This window comes from Papilio xuthus, unplaced genomic scaffold (assembly GCF_000836235.2).
Source record: "Papilio xuthus unplaced genomic scaffold, Pxut_1.1 DF825946.1, whole genome shotgun sequence".
NCBI lineage: Eukaryota > Metazoa > Arthropoda > Insecta > Lepidoptera > Papilionidae > Papilio > Papilio xuthus.
In genome coordinates this window covers 5,812,458-5,831,496 of record NW_013532703.1, presented here as the reverse complement: position 1 = coordinate 5,831,496, position 19,039 = coordinate 5,812,458, and the positions used below count along the sequence as shown (strand labels likewise).

General features: G+C 34.2%; 1 protein-coding gene across 1 annotated transcript in view; it reads left to right on the top strand.

Moving 5' to 3' along the window:
* The window catches only part of LOC106124541 (uncharacterized), a 45,770-nt gene extending 32,607 nt beyond the window's left edge, over positions 1 to 13,163 (top strand). The window contains exons 3-11 of the mRNA XM_013321316.1: positions 6,778 to 6,889; positions 7,833 to 8,302; positions 8,676 to 8,812; positions 9,081 to 9,177; positions 9,606 to 9,937; positions 10,223 to 10,372; positions 10,777 to 10,960; positions 11,483 to 11,761; positions 12,318 to 13,163. Coding sequence (XP_013176770.1) covers positions 6,778 to 6,889; positions 7,833 to 8,302; positions 8,676 to 8,812; positions 9,081 to 9,177; positions 9,606 to 9,937; positions 10,223 to 10,372; positions 10,777 to 10,960; positions 11,483 to 11,761; positions 12,318 to 12,659 — 2,103 coding nt within the window. The 3' untranslated portion in view covers positions 12,660 to 13,163. The remainder of the gene's footprint in view (positions 1 to 6,777; positions 6,890 to 7,832; positions 8,303 to 8,675; positions 8,813 to 9,080; positions 9,178 to 9,605; positions 9,938 to 10,222; positions 10,373 to 10,776; positions 10,961 to 11,482; positions 11,762 to 12,317) is intronic.
* Positions 13,164 to 19,039: the final 5,876 nt, after the last annotated feature.

Genomic DNA, 19,039 nt, shown 5'->3' with positions numbered 1-19,039 from the left:
TCTTGGTTGGTAGAAAAAAAAGTAATAATAGAGTTCGTCCGTTGGTCTATTTATAACGATATCAATCAAGTGACGTCATAACCTAGGACATATTTATTCTCTAAGGAAATTCTGTAATTTAGGTCATAGCGTTATCTTGTTTCCATTCTTTCTTAACAAAGTTAGTACTAAAGTATAAACTAATTAGGTTAGTCTTGATATTAAAATGATAAATAGAATTTTGTAATCTCTGCGCACTACTTTGCGTTACAGGCGTGAATATTTTATATTTTATCAGTGAGTTATTTCAATTAAATTCCTTCTTACTCAAGAAATTATATATTTTTGTATATAAGCGAATTAAGTCAAGAAATAAAAAACCTAATATTTTTTTTTGTTTTACCAAATATAGTCTCGTTGCTATAATAGTTAAATTAATAAATGTCAAACGTGGGTTTACACTCCCTAAACGATATTTACATCTGAAAAAAACTTGTTAACATTGCATTCTTCCAATACAATGGGACCTTGTATATAGCCTCCAAGCCCGCATTCAGAGTAACTGCAGTCAAGCGTAGACGCTGTCTTTAAACCAGATTTTTTTAATAAGACGGTAAACGAGCAAGACACCGCTTGAATTCAGTCAGTAACTCACAGACATTTGCATTTGCAGACGCGTTGCCTACCTATAATCGCCAAAGGATATTTCTTATTCATCTGCGTCTTCTCCCCAGCCAAACTACTTACTCTTCCAATCCTCTGGTTATAAGAAAAGTTGGGAAGTAGGCTCTCCTACTTAAATTTGACCATGAAACGTGTAATCACTTTCATTTGACGTTTGTCTTCTGTGCGATTGTGGTATTTTACCCGGGTAGGGCGCCATTTGTGTTAAAGCTGCTGCGGACTCTACCATTCTAAGATAATACATTGACCATGTCATAAAGGGTTACTATTGTCGATCATCATCAGCTCACTATACGTCCCCACCGAGGGGCTCGGACCCTACCCTAAGTTAACGGTGATTAGGCCATTATCAACCACGCAGGCCAAGTGCGGGTTGGTTGACTTCACACATATCTTTTAAATTTCTTCTCAAATATGTGCAGGTTGCATCACGATGTTTTCCTTCACCGTAAGAACCTCGGATAAATGTACATATGTAAATCGGAAATCGAAAAACACATTGGTACATGGAGGGATTCGAACCCAGGACTTGCAGATTGCAAGTCAAGTGCTTGACCCCTGAGCCACCGACGCTCTCTACTATTGTCAATAGAACATGAGAATAATAGTACCCTCAATATGTTTACGTAAATAAATCTTAAAACCTTCAGTGCATTCGTACTGTGATTTAAAATTCAAAATAAACAAACTCGTATCACTAAAACGTTGACACCGCATTAACTGGGGTCAAGTTAAAGCGAATTCGGATCAAATGTAAAGAGATGCCGTCTTTGATGTTCGCCGCATTTCCTTTGATCCAGTTCGCGCGAAGATAAAAACGGACCCAATTCTTGTCAGTCGCCGGCGACCGACTGTCTGATCGGCGAGATGTTTTGGACCCCTCCGATACCTTATCAGGCAATAATTAGTTGGCCAGTGATGTTACTAATATCGATATGTTAAGTTTACAATATATCGATAGCTTCTAGAATTTTCGTAAATGTTTATAATATAGATTTATTTTAATCAGAAGACTTTTACTATTAAGCTAGTTTTTAATTATGTGTTTAAACTTGTTAGACGTGATTAACGCGTCAATCGTGAAATGTCCAGTTTCCGCGGGATTGATAGGTTTTGTTAGTACCTTATAACTGAAACACAAAATAGTAATCATTGTAGGATTAGTATGGCGCTCTCTTCGCTCGCCCTGATGACTGCTTATAAATTATGAAAGTTGGCGTTGTTCTACTTTAAACAATTAAACGTGGATTTGGTATATGCTCCTTGTAGGAAAAATCCCTTGTGTAGAAGAATGCTGTGCATAATGCGTTTAATAATTCGAAACTTACATAAGGAAAAAGGTATAAACTTTCCCAGCAATACATCAAATTCGCTGACACAGCAATGCTTTTATGATTACGTATCTATAACTATGTGTTGTTGATGTTATTATCGATATATCGATAACCCTAATTAACATCACTAATTGCATCATTATCTTTACAATAATACGTCACAAACAATGTTGAGAAGTGACCTAGCCTCGTTCTTGTGTATGTGTGCGGTCCGCGTTATGCGAGAAGGAGCCAAGAAATGCGAACATTTGCACATACATGCCAAGGCCCATTTTAAACGAACCTTTTGTTTAAGGGCAGTCGTTGACCGCAACATTTCGCTAGAAATTTCTTTTTTTATTGCTCTTTTGGCATCTATAAGTTGCTAAATGACATTGCTATTAGCTGCTGGCATTTTGTATACAGCTTAATCCGGCTTCCAAGGAATCTGTAACTAACTGGCATGTGATATTTATAACACTTTGTGTGTTATTGTGGCCTGTTGCATAACATTATTCTATAGTAATAAATTTGTTATCGAGACACTTTATGTTTCATAATTAAACAAATTAGATCACTGCCTACCGACACACGTGCTTTGAGACTCTGATTTTTTTTTTAAACTAATGCTCATTTTGATTCGGCCAGTTATAAATAAATGCGTTCACCAAAATGAAAGTAAAAGGTTACATGATTTTTTTAATTCTTGTGGTGTTTGATTTGTGATATTTGTGTTTTATTTTTTAATGGTGTATGAAAGTGAATTGTATTTTTTTGTGTGCCAGGATTTTCTGTGAGTTTTTTTGTTGGATAGTTTTGCTTAGCTTGGTATATGCTTATTGATGGAAAGTTAGATTTTATAGTTTTTGCTTTGTTTTTTTTACGTATTTGGTACAAAAAAGCCTTGTTAGATACTCACCTTTTTGAAGGTAATGTGAGATTTCGATTCAATAAAACCTCCTTAGTGGCCAACCTCAATTGCGTCTGCGATGTTTTTATCTCCAATGTAACTGACTTGAAACTGGCATGGTGTTATTGATAAAATTCAATCGATTATATTGAATTTAAAAAAAACACCTAATTTACTTTGTCGGAGATCTTTTTGTTTAACGTTTAAACTTCACAGTACTTTTTTTACGTATGATTGTCAAGGCTGTTTCTACGTTGCGTCGTTAAATTATGATAACGAGGTGATAAGTGATATCACAATAGTATAAACAAACTAATCAATCAACTGTTTTCTTATACTTTTAAATACGTAACAGAATGTCATGATTTCTGCACGACTTGTTATGATAAGACAAGCTTTTACGATTATAATTTTTGATGTCATCATCAGCTCAGTATACGTCCCCACTGAGGGGCTCGGAGCCTACCCTATATTTACAATATTAACAATTGTAAGTGCAAATGTTTGCATGGATCTTGCTTAAATTTGGCATAGATGTATAACATAGTCTGGAAGAACACATGGGCTAATTAAGTTTTTTTTTAATTCTGCGCGAATGAAAGCGTGGGCAACAGCTTGTTATATAAATTATGTAGCAGGGGAATTTTACGATACACTGGACAAATCGATTTTATTTATATACATATAAAATGCGGTTATCAATCACTTCCTCTTGACTAGTATCGATATTTAAAAACATTCTTGTTTGTTTATTATGTTTTAATGTTTAATAATTTAGATGTAATGTCAAATAAGTTAGGAAACTGCTCAGACATTGGACAGATTTCAGGGTCACTAAATGATTAAGCTTCTAGTGTAGCTTTACTATGGAAAATCTACACTGAGGTTTTCTTAGAGTCTATTAAATACTCTGAGTGCGACTCAATCTCAGTTATGTTTGGAACATTAAATATTATACGACCCGGTGTCTTCGCATTTCATTACGCTTAAACACTTACGATGTTACAGGATGTTTTAATTCTGTTAGAAGAATCAGTTCTATACTTATTACATAACTAAAATCAAATGATAAGAACATATGTTGATTACAAAAAAAATATGTTCTACTAGATGTCGCCTGCGACTACGCACGCTTGAAATAAAAACAAATTAGTAGCCTATGTGTTCTTTGATGTGTTTCTATTTGGCATAGATGTATGCCAAATTTCAGCAAGATCCTTGCAGCTACTCTGGAGATACCTTCTAAGCCAAGGCCCACAAAGGGTTGTAGAGCTAGACGAAGAAGTGAGATATATGTAATTTTGTTATAAATATTAGAGTTGAAGATGTCGAAATATTTCCATTTGATTTGTGTAGCAACAATTAGAATGTAAATAAATGTGGCAGAGCTCGACCCCACAGTTAGTCAGTTATAATTTATTGCTTGATAACTTTGTGAGTCAACGCCTAATTTGAACGACTTTCGTAATCATGCCAATTTGAATTCGCGTTCATTGTTTCTTGATAGGGAAAAGAAATCATAGCTTTTGTTTAGATTCTTACATTTACTGATGAACTCAGTAATCGAATCGATCTTAAGGATTTATCTTCCAAAAAATTTACAGTATACTAATTAATCGATTGCCCTCTAAACTCTTAGAGGCCTTTTAAAGGTTATAGGATTCCAATGTGATTGTGAAATCGGGTAAACTTGAAAAAAAATAATTAACACGTTAAACGTCATAGTAGAAATAGAAAAATCACTATTTTTTTTTGCTGATATCTGCAAAATATATCTAGTTTAGGGTTCAATCAGAAACTGGGTTCCGCAAATACTTAGCCTTTACGCGGCGCTTAAATGCAGACAGGGGTCCAGTGGCCGGTGATCGGAGTAGCGTTTAACGTGTTAAAAATGCCAATGAAAAATCTTAGATACCCATAAATACTATTGGATTAAAAGAAATTATTATTCAATTAATTTAGGTTAGTGCATAGAATATATTAATACTGGAGGCCGTTATTACTCCAAAATCGAATACATAACAAAAAAAAAATAATAAAAAAAATTGATGAAAAAATGCCTAACGTTATCTGTGTTTAATTTACACATTCATCCATTCGCTCTATTTCGTTTTAAAAAAAAAAATCGTTTCACGTATAGACAAGTAACTGTCGCCCGCGACTCCGTCTGTTCGGAAGTAAAATAAAACTTAATTATTAGCCTATTTATTCTTCCAGATTATGTTCTACATCTATGTCAAAGTGCGAGATCCATACAGTCGTTTTGGTACTATATTTAATATTAGTAAGATCAGGCAAACAAGTGATTACAACTTTTCTTTGTATTCATTCAATGGACGTATTTCTCAATATACATTCCTTTGTGTTTTCCAATTGGTCCCAATCTGCATATAAAGGTTATCAGAACATTTAATTCTTAAAGTCACGATTTTAAAAAAATATTTTTATTTTTTTTTCGTTTATCAGACTTGCAGGTGTTTTGTCGCGTTTAATAGATAAATAACTTCAATTGTTTATACACGAATTAAATTCGTTGCACTTTTCTGTAGACACTAACTAATTGTCACGTTTCATCTATTTTCCATACTTTAGGGAACGATATTTTTATTTTATAAAAATGAATACGATTTGTATAGAAATATTACAGTTATGCAAGGCAAGAATTTAGCCAAAATCGGTATCGGGTAAGGGTAGGGCGAGGTAGGAATCCCGAACCTGCATTGCACGGTGTCGCCTCTGAGAAGCGCCTACGGGTGCAGCGCCCATTGGGGGCGCATTGAGGAGCCCTATTCTCGGGCTGGTCAGTGGGGCGTCGCGGTGGTAAGTTAACACGATCCCGTGGCGTCCCACATTATGGCTAAGAGGGAACAGAGGGGTTCAGTGGGTTTGCTCCCATTCGGGGAGAGAATCCCACATAACTACCGTGCCTTCCCCGAGGCCCGGAGTATGCCTAAAGAGTTTACCCTCTGGAACAAAAAAAGGGCGACCGCCTAGGGCGCACCGCAGGCCTGCGGTGGCCCCTAAGATATCCTAGCGCCTAGATATCTTTGGAAGATTTTCCCCGTCACAAAAAAAGTGTCTCCACAAATCCCGCCCAGGGCTAGTAGTAGGAATAGTAAGTAATAAATATGCTTTGGATGAAGTAACAGCGAGACATAGTTGTAGGAAATGTCCCAAACAGTTCATCATAAATTCGCGTGGAGAATTTGTACCATTATCTATATTATGTCATGCGTTGTATCATAACTCTGTACAATGCAATTATATTAATTAATATCATTGTTTTGTTTATAATTTATATTGAGTTATGTTATGATGATAGTGTCATTGGTTAAATGAACCCTTTTGGAATGTAGTGGACTGTTAAAAAAGTACGAATGACACTAGATATTCGTATACAGATATTTCTCTCTTACCTGACTTTCTCGCTTTTGACTGTCGGGATAACTCTCGCTTATTAAAGTTTCTCGCTTTCAGTGGAGCTCGACAAATTGCATTCTGAAGTGATTCCATAACGAACTTCAAAGTTGTATAGAACTGACAATAATAATAACTTTCGATACGTCGTTATTTTTTTTGAAATGGTGGTCATTTTGCCACCTTCTTATCTCTCTTAGTGCTGTAAGAGGTAAAGAGTTTGGTTTTCTTTTTTTAAAATACGATAAGTCACGTGACTGTCGCGCATCACATATATACATTTTTGAAGTTCGTTACGGAATCGATTCTAAGCGAATGCACTTTATCCCCGCAGGTTCGATTGTGTATGCGTTCACCTAATTGTCTTTTACTTCTAATTTCTACCTATGTTTTATTATTTCAGTATTTTTTAATGAATGAAAGGGATGATAAGTTTTTGTATAGAAGTTCACTCAATTTGTTTTTTTGTTACAGCTCAACCGTCTGATGACGGAGATTTACGAGACAGTGTCTGCGGCGTGCAACATGGACGACAACAAGCCTGGTTGCTTCCCCACAGAGCTCTCTGATGGCAGCACCAGCGAAGGTACTTTGTTTTTTTAATTTACATTCGAGTGGTCAAAGATAAAGACTGCCGGCTGACGTCTGTTAGCTGTAAGAGAAAAGTGTCATTGCCTTTATGTATTTTACTAGAAAAAAATATTGTCTATCGTACGTATAGTGCAGTTTTGTGGTAACATGGATATTTAAAGAAAATGTAATTTTTTAAAAATGTCTGTTATTGATTTATCAATCTTACTAATATAATAAATGCGAATGTCCAGAAAGGCTGTACGGATCCCGATGAAATTTGGCATTCATATAGAAAATAGTCTGGAAGAACTGCTACCAATTATTTTTTTAACCCCCGCGGACAAAGTCGCGGGCGGCGACTAGTATAATTATAATTTATTGAATATTACGTAATTAAGTATACGTTTTTTTACGCTAAAGCTTATATTAACCTTGGTTAGGTTAAAAATAATCTTAAATTAGACATTATCAAAAACATGCAACTTTTCATATAATTGCATCAGCCTTTATCTCTTATAATTAACTTTATCAAAGAATATAAACATTGTTTTTCCTGGTTTAGAAATAGGTCATTTCGATCTTTGACACTTCGTTTTTGTATAAATTTTTCACTAAAATAAAATATAGCGCATTTAAGTTAATAGATTTCTTACAAGGGCATGGAAAATGCTTTTTCAAATGTTAATAACAAGACAATTTTTTATTATTACTTATACGACTTTTTAACGCATTTAAACTGTTTTACCATGGGTTTCTGAGACAGTGGTTTCCGTTTAAAACATATTGTTATCTCTGTTTTGTTTAAGATAAAAGATAAGGATGATGATATATTTTATACAGATATTTTGGCCTCAAAAACCCACAGTAGGTTAAGATATTTTACCATTTGATACGATTTCTATTAATCCAAATGCTATTCGAGTTACATTGTTAAATATTTTCTATTACTTTTTCAGAATCCGTAAGACTGACAAGAAGTCTAACAGAAAAAAGAAAGAATTACGTTAGACGAGTGTCATCCAGGGTTGCATATCTTGACCCTAAGAATGTCAAGAGTCTTCGTTTCCGCCATCAAACGTCCATCTGTTCTTACAAATCAGAAATAATAGACAATCCATATTCAACTTTTCGTTCCTGGAAGAGTTTCCGAGCTTCTCAGTCAAATCTCGCAAAAGACAAGATGGCGGATGTGACAGATTCCAAATTTAATTTGACTGATTCGAGCGGGAACGTGTTGTCTATGAAGGATGATTTGACAGCCAGCGATGATAGCATAGACAATCAGAGCATAGATGAAAAAACTGGATGTGTGGATATTGGGTTACCTTTTGAGCCAAGAGAGAGGGGCTTGTTCAATATTTGTCTGTTGGTCGGAATGAATTATATGACGGGACAGGCGTATGTAAAAAGTGTTTTTCCAAGCCAGGTTAGTATATCAGAATACGTAATAAATACATTTTTAGACTAAGGGTCCGTTCACACAGATGGAGGTCGATAGCAGAGCACATTTTTATCGCAAAAAAAAACCTTTATACGATAGGAACTTGATAAAAAAGACATACAATCTCGTGTCATTAATATTAAGCTCTTATTAACGCCAAAAAATCTACTCTACTCCATCCCGGTCTGTGTAAACGGACCTTAAGAAAGTAAAATAAAAAATTGTTTCGTGTGATTTAAAACGAGAGTTATAGTATGGCATATCCTCCCTAAGGGACTGTTTTAATGGCTGTTTAACGTATATAAGTAAGTTACACATATTCTTCGTGTATCAACACATTATGTTAAATCCTGGTCAGGTGGTTGCGCCGGCACACATAGAGAACCTGGTGTTCCCCGAGACGTTGTGCGGGACGCAGGCGGAGGTGGCGGACGCGCGCGCAGCGCAGCAGTACTCTTTGGTGCTGACAGACGAACGTGGAGAGCGCAGCTACGGGTTAGTAATAATTTAAACCCCTTTTCCACTAGGCCACAAGCAAGCAAATATCAAAATCAGTTCCTCCTTTTGGAAGCTAAAACAGACACAAAGACACGTTAAACTTAACCGCGTCATCAGTGTAAATTTAAAACGTGATTGCGGCTTTTTGTCTAATGGAAATAGGTCTTTATATTATAAAAGTATAGCATTAACAATATGAATATTATTTTGTAATTCTTTGTATGGATTTGTATGATTTTGGATAAAAATATTTTTTTTATACCAGGTACTGCAGGCGAGTGCTGCCAGAGGGCGCCACCACGTGTCTGCCTCTCTGCTACTGTCTTATAGGGAAATATCGAGCACCAGGATTTTATTATAAGGTAACTTGAATCAATTCTACTCGTGTTATAATTTATTATATATATGTTATAGTTTCTTTTGGTATAGAGGTGGACAGAGTTATGTGGGGTTTTAGCCAATAAAACCCTCTCAATAGCCTTATAGTGCCACTGGATGGTCTCCAGGATCTTAGAAAAATGCACCGGAGCATGTTTTGAAGTTTAAAATATAATTTAAAGGTTGTTCAAAACATGATTCAGAAAACTAAACCTTGTGTTTATATCAATAAGACTTATGTACAAGCTTCTGCGTCGCTGTTTGCTTATAGTAGGTTTCCAAAGCCGAAAAACATATTTTTATTTCTGTTCTTTTAAAAGCACCAGGCAATAAGATGGTCAATATGTGTTTCAACAGTAAATCCACGTATGAAATTTTTATATATTATTTATATATATTATAAAATTTCTAGGTATTACAAGAAATCGAATCCCAACATGGCAACTCGGAAGTAGAGACCAATTTACTTCTGCAGCAGCTGTTTGAAAGCGACTTCCCCAACCCTGGGGAAGACATCATCATAACATACACGAGAGACCACGACCAGACTGTGAGTGCACGGAATTCTGTCAACCTTGGTGAGATCTTCGCCAAGACCGGAGCTGACGTGGTCTCCACCGACAGACAGAGGAAGCTGCTCAAAGTGGACAGTATGCCTGACAATGTGAAGGATATGCCGGAATTTTATGACCTGCATAACAATAACAGTCCGAAAAGGGTTTTGCTGGATCTAGAAGGACCAAGGTTTGTTTTAAAAATCATGCTTTTTGATTTGACTTGTAATCTGCAGGTCTTAGGTTCGAATCCCGCCATGTACCAATTTTCGATTTACATATGTACATTCCGATGTTCTTAAGGTGAAGGAAAACATCGTGATGCTGCACATATCTGAGAAGAAATTCAAAGATATGTGTGAAGCCAACCCGTACTGCTTCAGCATTGGCTAGCCTAGTCAACCCTAACTGTAGGCTCTGAGTCTAATATTTGTCTTTGGCTAGATTTTTTTATTATGACTCTGTTATATTTTAGAACGAAGATCATAAAGAGGCCCATTGAGCCGCGAGTAGACGAGGACAACTTCTCCGTGTTGCTGGACTCCTTCGGCGCCGGGTTGGTAATCAAAGTGTTCAGCTCTTTACTCCTGGAGAGGAAGGTCGTCATCATGGGGAACCAGCTCAGGTAAATTTAGTAAAAATATACAAAAATAACTATTCTTTGTTTACTTTAATTTACATATGTAAAGTGTAGGTGTGTGTAGGTCGTATTTACAATATGATCCTTCGAGTCGGATTAAATTTTTATTTTATAATTATAATAGCAGTCGCCTGCGACTTTGTCCACGAATTGCAAAAATCTAGGGATAAGTAAAGTAAAGAAAGAAATTTTCAAATTGGTTAAATAGTTTAAAAGCCTATTCAATGCAAACAAACAAACAATTATGTCATTCCGCTTTATGATATTAGTGTAGATTAGTGGTCTCCCTTACTTTAAATTAAATATGAAAAATCTACACTAAGGGTTACCCTTAGTCACCTGTGACCGTGAGTGCGTCAGTCAATTAATTATGTGTCTACATTTATCAGCGTGGTATCATCATGCATGGAGGGTCTGCAAGCGGCGCTGTACCCGCTGGTGTGGCAGCAGCCACTCATCGCCAGCATTCCAGCGGACATCCAGCGCGAGGTGCTGGAAGCGCCGCTGCCCATACTGGCAGGCATGCTCAGTGCTGGCGACACTCACGACACTGACAACATACTGTTTGAAGAGGTATGTGTTTACACTGCACAAACATTTGTATAGAAACATTATTATAATTGAATATATAAGCGAGAGTCTAAGCGATTGTGATATTTTCTCGCTTGTAGAGGTTTCTCGCCTACACAAGTTAGACTATATTTTATTATTTATCTAGATTGACTTTATCTATGTCATTCAAGAGAAGAAAATGATGCGAATGACACCTAACTCATCCAGTTCAGAAGTTAAGGTACCAGGAGGTCATAAAAACCCATAATATACGCGAAAAAAATAACGAAGATTTTATATTCAGTTTTGTCTAATCTTACTTATTATTATAAATGCAAATGTTTGTATGGATGGATGGATGGATGAATGGATGTTAGAAAGTATCTATAGAACGGCTGTAAGAATCTCGCTGAAATTTGTCATAGATCTAGGATACAGTCTGAAAGAAGCCATGTGGCTTCTAATTATTTTTTTTAAAATTTTGCAGCTGGAGTCGCGGGCGATAACTAGTTTTTAATGTTTTATTGAATTTCTGTTTTCCAGGGCATGTTGATAGACCTAACACATCCTAACAAGGTGTTATTCTACCAAGGCGACGAGTCAACTATCCTACCGACGTCCAGTTACAAAACTCTCAAAACTTCACTACAAATGGAATCAATCAAACAGAAAGACAAACAAGAAGACACGAAAACAAGAAATGTAATGATATCAGAAGCTTTCTTGAGATTCTTCGTAGATATTTTGGGTGATTTCTGGAAGTTTTTTGTTGTAAGAGAACTAAAAGAAGGGGAAATGGGCAAGAATGGTGTTGTTTTCGATGTAAGTGTTATTTTTTAGTAACATCGCAATTTTTTTACTGAAAAACATAACATAGCAAAATGCTGAAATGTATTACATTTATATAAAATTGTGGTTTCATCCAAATGAAATTCCATTTTGTGCACAGAAAAACTTTTTTTTTTTATTTTACATTGCGTAAAAACTTCAATTGCAAATGTCAAATGTTTAAATGACAACAAAGGTCTGCCATTGGCTGAAAATTACCGTTACCATGGCAACCATCTTTGCTGCTATTGCCTTGCAATTTTTGTCCCTTTCCAGCATAACAATATTTTATCAATTTACTTAGCCTTAAGTTTAATATCGTAAAAATATATAACAGAGAAATGTGTGTTTACGCTTCATTGTATCTGACTAATATAGATGATGGATGGATGTTTGTTTGAAGGTATCTCCTAAACGAATTTCGTTCAAATTTGGCATAGTTATAGACGAAGTTTGAAAGAACACATCTACTTTAAAAGTTTTTTTTACTTTCGCACGGTCGGAGTCGCGGGCGACAGCTAGTTATAGATATTATTTCATATCTTTACAGAAAGAAACATTCGTGAAGAACGCATCATCTAAACAGAACCAGTATTTCCTCGAATGGTTCTCAGAGACGGCGATGTTCAACCATTTCATACAGAACATGGCCGCGTGCTACCCGCGGCTAGCAGACGGCACACCGCAGACAAACGCATCACCTCTGCTCACCCCACAGGGGGCACAGCTTGTCGATACCCCACTACCTAACTTCTACGAATTGTTCCAACAACGACTAACCAGTAGAAATAAATCTGAACACAGAATAAACGACTCTAAAAACAATTATAAAAGTGCAATGAACAAAAAAGTGAAAATGTTAAAAACAAAACTAAGAGAATTAGTGACTTAGTGAATTTAGTGAGGTCATTGACCTGTAGTGAAACTAACATAATTAAAATAGTGTTTGAAATACATAGAAGTGGCTTCCTAAAGTGTCTATCAAGAGTTAAAAATCTAAAAAATGGAAAACCTTGTGAAAAACATATATATCAGAAAATGTAACGAACTTAAGTATAAATATAATCAAACTTGGGTAAGCGAGAGTCCAAGGAACCGAGATATCTTGCTTGCTTATAGAGATTTCTATCTTACTTGAAGTCTTATCCAGGTTACTTTGAAAAAAATAGCTTAAACACCTTTGGATATCTAAAAATTATAGAAAAAACCATACAAAAGGATAAAAATATAATAAATGTTAAACATAAGCGTGTAACTTATAGCTTAGTGGTTAGTGTTAGATAAATATTCGATTCCCACAAGAAAATCATCGATCTTGCTAGTTGAAAATAGAAATAAATAAATTTTGAACATAAAAATATATATAATATCAAATACCAATACTGTGTAATCCCAGTTTTTTTTAATTTTCACTTGTATGTTGATTTTTTTTGTATATCAAAATCTTAAAGTAAAAATACTTTTAAATAGGGGGAGTTTATCTCATTTAAGCATTGAATCGGGATAAGACTGAAACATATCCCAGTTTCTTTTGTACATATCTAAATTATATTTGTATTTTTAATTTTAATTTAGCAATAAAATGAAATAGATTAATTATAATTATTTTTAAATAAAAAATAAAAACTCTTAAACAACGATAATTCATTGGAAACATGTTTTTACAGATTATAAAGAAACATGTTTCTAATGAAATTTTATGAATATTTCATTCATCATCATCAGCTATCTATACATCTTCTCCGAGGGGCTCGGAGCCTACCCTAAGTTAAGGGTGATTAGGCCATAGTCAACCACGCTGGCCAAGTACAGTGACTTCACACATATCTTTGACTTTCTCAGCTATGTGCAGCAACACGATGTTTTCCTTCACCGTAAGAACGTCGGATAAATGTACATATGTAAATCGAAAAACACATTGGTACATGGCGGGATTCGAACCCATGACCTGCAGATTGCAAGTCAAGTGCTTGACCCCTGAGTCACCGACGCTTTCAATATTTCATTATTGGTTTTTATTTGTTACATTCCATAAATATTGAAGAAAAATATAAATAAAATATATATATATAATAGAAATATATATATAAATTCAGCATTTTAACAAATAAAATTGAAAGTTACGTTTTATAGTTTGCTGTTTTATTTGTAATTATGATGAATTTTAAATCTTAAATTTATTTAATGTTTTTAATTCATTTTATATGTTTTTTTTTTTCGAACGCCATTTCTAATTTAAACTTAGCAATAATTTATATTCCATCAAATTATGTTAGTGCCTTCAAATATAAGACTGTATATATAAATGTATTGCCATTCTAGTTTTACTATTTATTTATAATAAATCCATTTTTTTTACAAAAAACATCTTAATATTCATTCCAAATTTATATTGTGTGTCCGTAATGTTTCCATTACAAAACATGTACATGTGTACATGTTTTGTACAAGTATTTCGTTAGTATACACACAGAAGAAACAGAAATGCACACAAATGTGTAATTATAAAAATATGTGTATTTAAATTAGTTATTTATGATCTTGAAAATATAATTTTGTTGCTGTTTTTCTACGATACTTTTGTAAGGAAACAAAATTTTAATAAAAAACATTTTTTACATGAATTGTTTTAAAACATTATAAATTCATTATTTTATCTGTACCATTTTTTCAAGGTACATAGATAATGAATTCAATAGACCTTTAATAGATTGTCTATGGTTTTTATATCAGGATATCATAAATATATCATTTAGTTTTTATTATAAAAGTGCCTGAATTTTGTATGATATTGTATTATTGGGTTTTGTATTAGTTTTTAAAATGTTATGAAGTTTTAATGAATACAGTAAATATACTTATTTTAATATTACTTCGTTTTTATTTATACTGTTTGGAGATAAATTTAAAGGATAATACATACCTATGTGTTCTTCCACACTATGTTCTACATCTATGCCAAATTTCAGCGAGATTCATTCAGACGGTCTGGAGGTATCTAACAAACCATACATCCCAACGTAAATAAGAAAATATGGGTAATTAATGTTATTAAAAAAACTATTTTACTATTACTCTTAATTTTTTTATATCAAAAGGTGGCAAACGAGCGAACGGCCACCTGAAATCGCTGAAATAGCGTAGTGACCTTTGGACATAGATATACACAATTGCATATGCCTTGCCTACCTTAAATCGACGGAGGAGAGGATGCTCAGAAAGAAAATATCTTCCCTTTCCATGCATCCTCTCATCCGGAAAGTCTACTTCCATTTCCTTTCCTTATAAAGAAAAGGATGGGAAGGGAAAGACGACTAAATTAGGCCTCCGGGACGCACGCTCATCAGACGAAACGCGGAATTGCTTCCACTTCACGCCTGTTTTTTGTGTGGTCGTGGTATTTCACCGGGCGAGCCGGGCAGATTCGTGCGAAGATGTTAAAGCGGGCTCTACCACTGTGAAATTTACGAGTTTTAACAAAAAATTGTGCAGTTTGTCTATGGTGAAATTATTTCGATTTTTGATTGGATTTAAATGAATGCATTTTAATTTTCTTTTGATTCATCTTACAGTATAATTATTCATCAAGGTAATTAAACGAAATAATTGCTTTTAATTGAGATATTACCTATATATTAATTATTCCCGACACAATAAAGTCAATTGTGTAACAAAATGTAATTTTCCCGCCATCGTTTGACAGCTGAAGTACGTTCATGAATAAAATTGAACGCAATTAATATTCTTCCTCTGTTTATGTTAAATACTTCCTGATTATTGTACTAATTGCCTAAAGTTAAGCAAAAAACGTCAATACAATGAATGTTATTATGGAACACTGCCCTATATTTAAGTCGTAAAGTCATGAGATGATAAAATGTTTTGGTCTCTAATGTATGCGTGAAACGGAATTTATAGAGATGCAAAATTTAAATACTATTTTCGGCAACGCATCTGCGGTTCCTCTGGTATTGCTGATGTCCATGGGCGTCGATGAACACCTCGGTGTTCCCGCTGCTCGTTTGCCCCGTTCTGTTATAAAAAAAACCTTTTTTTATTTTGTAGCAAATACTACAAAAGCTTATATATATAATTTAACTAAATTTATAGATTTGAACATCGTCATTTTTTATTGATTAAAAATCAAGACGAATTGTTTATTTAAATCAAGATGAATTAATCCTTTGATATTTTTACACACAATTTATTCTTATGATGGATAGTAATTTTAAACTATCGTATGTCCTGTTATTACAAAAAAATTATAAAACGTAAAAGTTACTATAATATTTTAAAATTATGATGATATAACAAAAACTTTTTCTTATTTTGTACAAATCAAACTCTGACCTTTTTGCGTTTGCGTCGTCGTTGACGACTGCCATCCCCGTTAATTGGAACGAATATATTAAATCGTATTTCTAATACTTAATTAATATTTTGTAACTCTGCATTCGTTACGATATGTTTTTGTCGTTTTTTTTTCTAAGAAATATTCCGCAAGTTCTCTATAATACTAGCGACATGCCATGCCTTTGCCCGATCTTTTGCGTTTGATTTAAAAATAAACTTCGAATAAACATTTGACGCAAAACTGTCAGAAATTAGTAGCTGTCATTTGCAGGAAATAAAAAAGCCGCATAATTTATACGCTAATCCTGGCTGTAAATTATTTTGTTCGGAATTAAAACTAAATCGCGCCAAAATTACGCGGTAACAAACAACAACCAAACTTTTCTACGAATCTTTCCTGGTATTGGATGAAATGTTCTTTAGCTTTTGAAAGGCATGACATGTTAATAATTTCAACCACTAGGTCACAAAGAGGTCAAATAATTGCTTTAAAATATATCAGTTGCAATAAATCCTCACCGCATTGTCATATGTGTCGGCCATGACAGTTAATATTTGGCGGGTACAATATAAATTTGTTAATTTTGACACTTGGCCCGGACCTTATATATATCGGTTGGGTATTTATGCAGCAAACATTTATGGTATTGTTAAATTTTACTTTTATATAACAATAAGCGTGGGTCGATGGCGATGCTAAGGTGTTGCTGAAATCGGTCCAGTATGTCCATGCCATTGTTACTCAAAGTTAAACATCTTACGACATAAAGTTAACGTGGGTTTACATCATCAAAACATTCTTTAAAAAAGGTAATGTCATCTCTTTCATTCTCTTTGAAGTGATAAAGATAAGAATATATTTGAATTAATGTTTCCGTTGTGGAAAACGGTTCTTTTAACTCATTAGATTTGATAACGTGATAGCTATAGCTAGATTTTTTTTATGAAATTCATTCTGAATCGACACTTAGGTCCAATAGTGTCTAGTTTTAAAAGAATTTTACATTAAGGAAATGCTAAAGTATTTATTTAAGCAATGTAAGTGCCATAGTTTGTTTTAAATGATCGTATATTATGTTTTAGTCTTCACAGATAAAGAAAAAAATGTTAAAATGTCGTATCGTGTGTCAGAGTTAAGCGATGTCACTATGTTAAGCAAGAGGCCGTCTAATTAACAAGATTTACATAAAAATTCACACTATTCAGATCAATGTCGCACTTTTACGTAATATTCGAGAGTAGGTTCTCCAACACGACGAAAATATTTTAATTTGCTCATCTTACATCTTACTAATATTGTAAATACGAATGTTTGGATGGATGGATGTTTGTTAGAAGATATCTTTATAACGTCTCCATGGATCTCGCTGAAATTTGACATAAATGTAGAACATAATCTGAATGAACACATAGGGTAATTTTTTTTTTATTCTGTGCGAACGGAGTCATATTTTGTATGATAAATAACAGCAAAGGTACGACTAGAACATTCTGATAACATTTACTTATTAACAAAATTATTCGTTCGTAATCAAATTCTAACATGTAAATAATTTGAGTCTTATAAACTGATTTCAACTACTTACTTTTTTTTTATATCATAAGGTGGCAAACGACCAAGCGGCCACCTGACATTGCTCAAATAGCGAAGTGACTGCTGCCCATAGATATACGCAATTGCATAAGCGTTGCCTACCTTTAATCGACGGAGGAGAGGATGCACAGAAAGAAAATATTTTCCGTTCTCATCCGGAAAGTCCACTTACCATCCTTTCCTTATAAGAAAAAGGGTGGGAAGTGAAAGAGGATTAAATTAGGCCTCCGGGACGCACACTCATCAGACGAAACGCGGAATTGCTTTCGCTTCACGCCTGTCTTCTGTGTGGTCGAGGTATTTCACCGGGCGAACTGGGCTAATTCGTGCGAAAATGTTAAAGCGGACTCTACCACTGTTACTTCCTATTTATTCCTAGAATTTTATTAAAAAGGAAAACGTGTGATTTATCTTTCTTTGAAATTACATCTAGAACACAATAAAAGCATCCAAAACACCAGTATGCAAAATGTCCACAGATGCAAAAACTCTGATTTATTGTTATTTTCTTTTTGACATTTGTAAATGCATAAAAAGGAGGTCGGCGAACTCTTTGCTGTTATGTAAGCCAGTCATTCTATAGATGGATAGGCTGATTGCCCGTACACAATTTTGCTTCTTACCGAGACAAAGGCGCCAGATGATGCCCTGATAGTTAATTCTCTATTAGAATCTGCCAGCAACCGTAAGGCCAAAGTAAAAAAAATCGAATCGGCACAAAATATAACTGCTTATAGCATATCCATATAATAGAGGTAATTGAAGTCAGTGTAAAAGATGGGGATTTTTAATGGTTAGTGTAAGATTTTTTCGTTTGATATTTTGACCACAATGTGGGTTTTTTATGACCTTGAAACTTTACGATAAATCCTGTTTAAGATTTCATCAGTATGATAGCTATCTTTTTAATTCTATATATTTAAAAACTAGTTTCTTATATCGCTATGTTTTTTATGGATCATTTAATAAGAAAATTTAATTCTTACTAATATTATAAATGCAAATGTTTAGATGTATGGATGGATGGATGTTTGATAGAAGGTATCTACAGGACAACTCAACGAATCTTGAAAGGGCTAGATATAGAACATAGTCCGGAAAAACATATAGAGTACTAATCAAGTTTTTTTTAATTCCGCGCAGACAGAGTCGTGGGCGACAGCTAGTATTTAAACATACAAGTGAACGACTAACCACAGATTGTTAGTTTTTATAAAATGGTAAGATCTTAAAAAAAATAACTTAAAACGTAAAAGAAAAGACTTGATTGTTTGTTTCGGTTAAACTCAAATAGGTAAATAGCTAAATACCCTTATTTTTCTGCG